Source organism: Macrobrachium rosenbergii, chromosome 59 (assembly GCF_040412425.1).
Source record: "Macrobrachium rosenbergii isolate ZJJX-2024 chromosome 59, ASM4041242v1, whole genome shotgun sequence".
NCBI lineage: Eukaryota > Metazoa > Arthropoda > Malacostraca > Decapoda > Palaemonidae > Macrobrachium > Macrobrachium rosenbergii.
Genome location: NC_089799.1, coordinates 25362114 through 25366068, shown reverse-complemented (window position 1 = coordinate 25366068; position 3955 = coordinate 25362114). Strand labels below are relative to the sequence as shown.

The 3955-nt window shown below is 34.4% G+C and overlaps 1 protein-coding gene across 1 annotated transcript in view; it reads left to right on the top strand.

The window, feature by feature from the left end:
* The first annotated feature begins 1588 nt into the window (after positions 1–1588).
* Positions 1589–3955, top strand: part of LOC136837650 (buccalin-like) — a 2696-nt gene continuing 329 nt past the window's right edge. Inside the window, exons 1-2 of the mRNA XM_067102525.1 lie at positions 1589–1672; positions 3697–3955. The exon at positions 3697–3955 is cut by the window's right edge and continues 329 nt beyond it. Of these exons, the coding sequence (XP_066958626.1) occupies positions 1589–1672; positions 3697–3955 (343 nt within the window). The remainder of the gene's footprint in view (positions 1673–3696) is intronic.

Below are 3955 nucleotides of genomic sequence, written 5' to 3'. Positions count from 1 at the left end.
CGGCTATGATAAGTCATTGTTAATGGTTGCAGGACACCTTTGTGATTCGACTTAGTTGTTTAGAAGTGATATTCTTGGCAAACCCTACGTAAGCTTGAACAGGCAAATGAATTATAGGGGCCCTTTTTGGGTAAGGATCACACTCGGATCTCCAAGGCTACCAAGTTTTCGTCATTTGTTGACTTCCATAGGTGCAGAAAGATATATATATATCTATAAAGCAATAGTTGTTGATTTCTTAGTAAAATATAACTTGCGGAACAACGTTAAAACTTGCTTTTCAAAAAAAAAAATAAATAAAAAAATATGGGTTATAATACATCATAATGACCTATATATAGGTCCCAATATATAATATATATAATATATTATTATAATATATATATATATATTATATAAATAAAGGGTCCATAGGGCATGCCATTTATATGATCGCTCTGTCCTCTTAGTGACAGATACAACAATATGAGCTGTAACATTATTGAAAGTTGTTATATATTCCACAGAATATTACCGGCATAGTTGTTCGATTGTTGGTAGGCTTTTAAATACCAAGATTTTTAAGAAACTAAATGTATATCTTATACTCGGTCCTTCAATTTGCTCACTTGAATGATTCTTAAATGAAAGTGATGAATTGGCCGATCATCAATTATCGACCTACAATAAGCAACTGTTTGTCTCTAAGATTGAAGTCATTCTGGACTTAAAATAATATTAAGATATGAAAATATTAACAGTAATTAGCTGCTCGTACATTAAATCAAAAGAGACCATTTATTTTTCCCCTTTTTCATTCCAATAAAGTTAAACCAAATTGCAAATGTATAGTAACAAGCATTAGTCTTTCGAACGAAAAAATAGCCTATAGAAGAGTTTGTGTATTTTATATATAAGATATATATATACATATATATATATATATATATATATATATATATATATATATATATATATATATATATATATATATATATATATATATAACAGCTCTATATATATATTAGATACGTGGCTAAGAACCAATTGGTTACCTCAAGGGACCTACAGCTTAAATAACCACATTATTATCGAGAAATGATCAATATTCCCAGAAATAAATTCCTCTAATTCTTCATTATCGGAGAATCGAACACGGGCCAATTATGCTAGCTGAGAACGGTACCCACCAGTCCAATGAATCATATATAATACATATATATCTGTGTGTGTGTGCTGATGTTGCAATTTTTTCCAGGCATTCGAACACGTTGATTTATCATGGGCATGACTTTGGGGCGGTGAAGATATCAACTTGGTCCCCCACCTATCCCCCCACCCCCCTCGACACAGCATACAGCATCACCTTCTTGGACAAACAGATGGGGCCATTCGTTTATTCACCAAAAGTTTACTGAGAAGCAGTTATTCAGTTAGTACCCTGATGGTTGACCTTAAGATGCCAACATCATTCCGGAGGAGATAAGAGTCTTCATACTTGGCTCATGCAGGCAATTTATTTCGGTATCGGACACCTCAACAAAAGGTCAACGGTGAGGAAAATCACTCGACATTGTGTGCCGGCGGATCGGTGCTCTCTCCGGAACTGATGCTTTACACGGCACCAGGAGGAGGAAGACAGGTGGTATATGAGGACGAGACTTGGTTCACCACCCGGATGGGCCACAACAAAGTAAATACCACACAGGCTAACACCAGCGCCTCTTAGCCGTAATCGGAGAAGGAGAGCGTTTATATAGTATACGGCCAATGGCTTTAGGGTATATTTGCCCAGCCAAGTTCTAACGAGGGCGACAACCATGAGGAAATTTTATCGAGCTTTTCATGAGCCATCAGTACTTGTGATAGACAATGCTCCATATCACATGACTAACGGAAGATAGTCGTTTATCGGCCACCAAACGGGAGAACCACATCAAATGGCTGGAGCATCGTAGGATACCTTTCCCAGCAGGAGCCACACGCCCAGAGCTACTTATATAGGAGTACTGGTTGTATTTCATTGTTGCCAGAGGTTTAGACTTTTCACGAATAGCCATCGATTAAGGCAAGTTAATGACGTCAAAAGTTACGTCATTATATCTTCGAAAGACATTCCTCTGAGTTTGCTGGCGATGTCTATAAGAAGTCGGTGTTACTCTTAAAATTACCAGAATTATGCAACTCGTAATACAGAATAGTGAAAAAAGGTAGGGATGTAAGATACCCTGTGACAAAGTGTCATCTTTGTCAATTCATGTTGATAAAATTTTAGGAAAATGACAATTGAAATAAATAGGATATTATTTAAGACATCAATGGAATGCAATCAAATCATAGAAAATCATCGTAAAACTATGACAGTGGTTAAACATAGTTCAAAGTTATTAATTTATGATAGCATAAATGTATACAACTTTGCGCTTTACATAATTTAATTTAGACTTTACAATCAATACAAAATTATCATAGAAATAAGGAGACACTGAAAGGAAAGAAAATTCGACGTGATGAATACGTCCAGGTTTTGCTCTTTCATGTTTGCTTTATTTTTCTGTCGTAGCTCGTGCAGTATAAAAACAAACTTGAGGTGAAGATAAAAATAGCCAAGTTATTGGCTTGCATTTTCTTATATTTAAAATTATTTATCAAAGAGATACTTTCCAAGGTTACTTCCCAAAGCGAATGTCACTTCAGATCTCGGCTGACTATAAAAGGAGAGTCTTAATACATCAGCACTCACTCAACCACCAGTGGCCACTGAACAGCTTTCAGTCATGAAGACTCTGGTAAGCTAAAGAAGAAATTCAGTATAAGCTCGATGATGAAGATTTGTATACATTCACATAAAAGTCAAGTGAATATATGTCATAACACCCATTGAATATATACTATATATTTACATATATACTGAATATATATATATATATATATATATATATATATATATATATATATATATATATATATATATATATATATATATACTTTTATACACACACATATGTATATATATATATATATATATATATATATATATATATATATATATATATATATATATATATATATATATATATATATATATATATATCATATATTGAGATGTGTGTGCGTGTTTCCTTCATATCCAAACTATATAGAAATAAGCATATTTCGAATATAGCAATACTACTATTAAACTATTAAAGGGGGAAAATGAAAAAAAAAATGTAATACACATAATACATTCCAATATTTTTCATAAAAAGTAAGTAAGAATGATCCAGGCCTGTGGTTGGTTCCCACTCTTTACTGGCTAGAGGCACCCCTGCTAAGTCTTTCAGTGGCACTGTAACAAAACTTTGGTCCCTGGATAATTTTGAAAAGTATAATGTATAGTTACAGGCATAGTGTTACCTAAGTATCAGTTCCGTTGATACCAGGGGTGAGATAGATAGAACTGAAGATACAAAAATATTTATACACTTTTAATAATTAATTTTTTCCAAAAACACTGAGGCACCCTCATTTGATCAAACTGGCGCCCTATGGAACTGCAGCACAATGTTTAGAAACTAATGATCCAGAATATTGTATAAAAAAATTTATATTTCTCTAGGATTACCAATATATTGTTAATCTACCACTGTAGATGTATACAAAAGCATGAAGAATTGTCATATTTCCAGGTGATTGTGCTCTTGGCGGCTGCGCTGCGCTACTGAAATTGAGAAGCGAGAGGCGGAGCCTGGTTATAGAGGTTATGGCCATGTGACTCACTATCATCGTCCTTCTTATGGCTATTCTCATCACTATGGCAAGAGATCTGCTGATCCTGAACCTGAAGCTGAACCATCCTATGGTTATGGAAACTCTTATGGTTACCGCAGCTACCGCCCAGTGAGCTATTCTCATCACTATGGCAAGAGATCTGCTGATCCTGAACCTGAAGCTGAACCATCCTATGGTTATGGAAACTCTTATGGTTACTGCA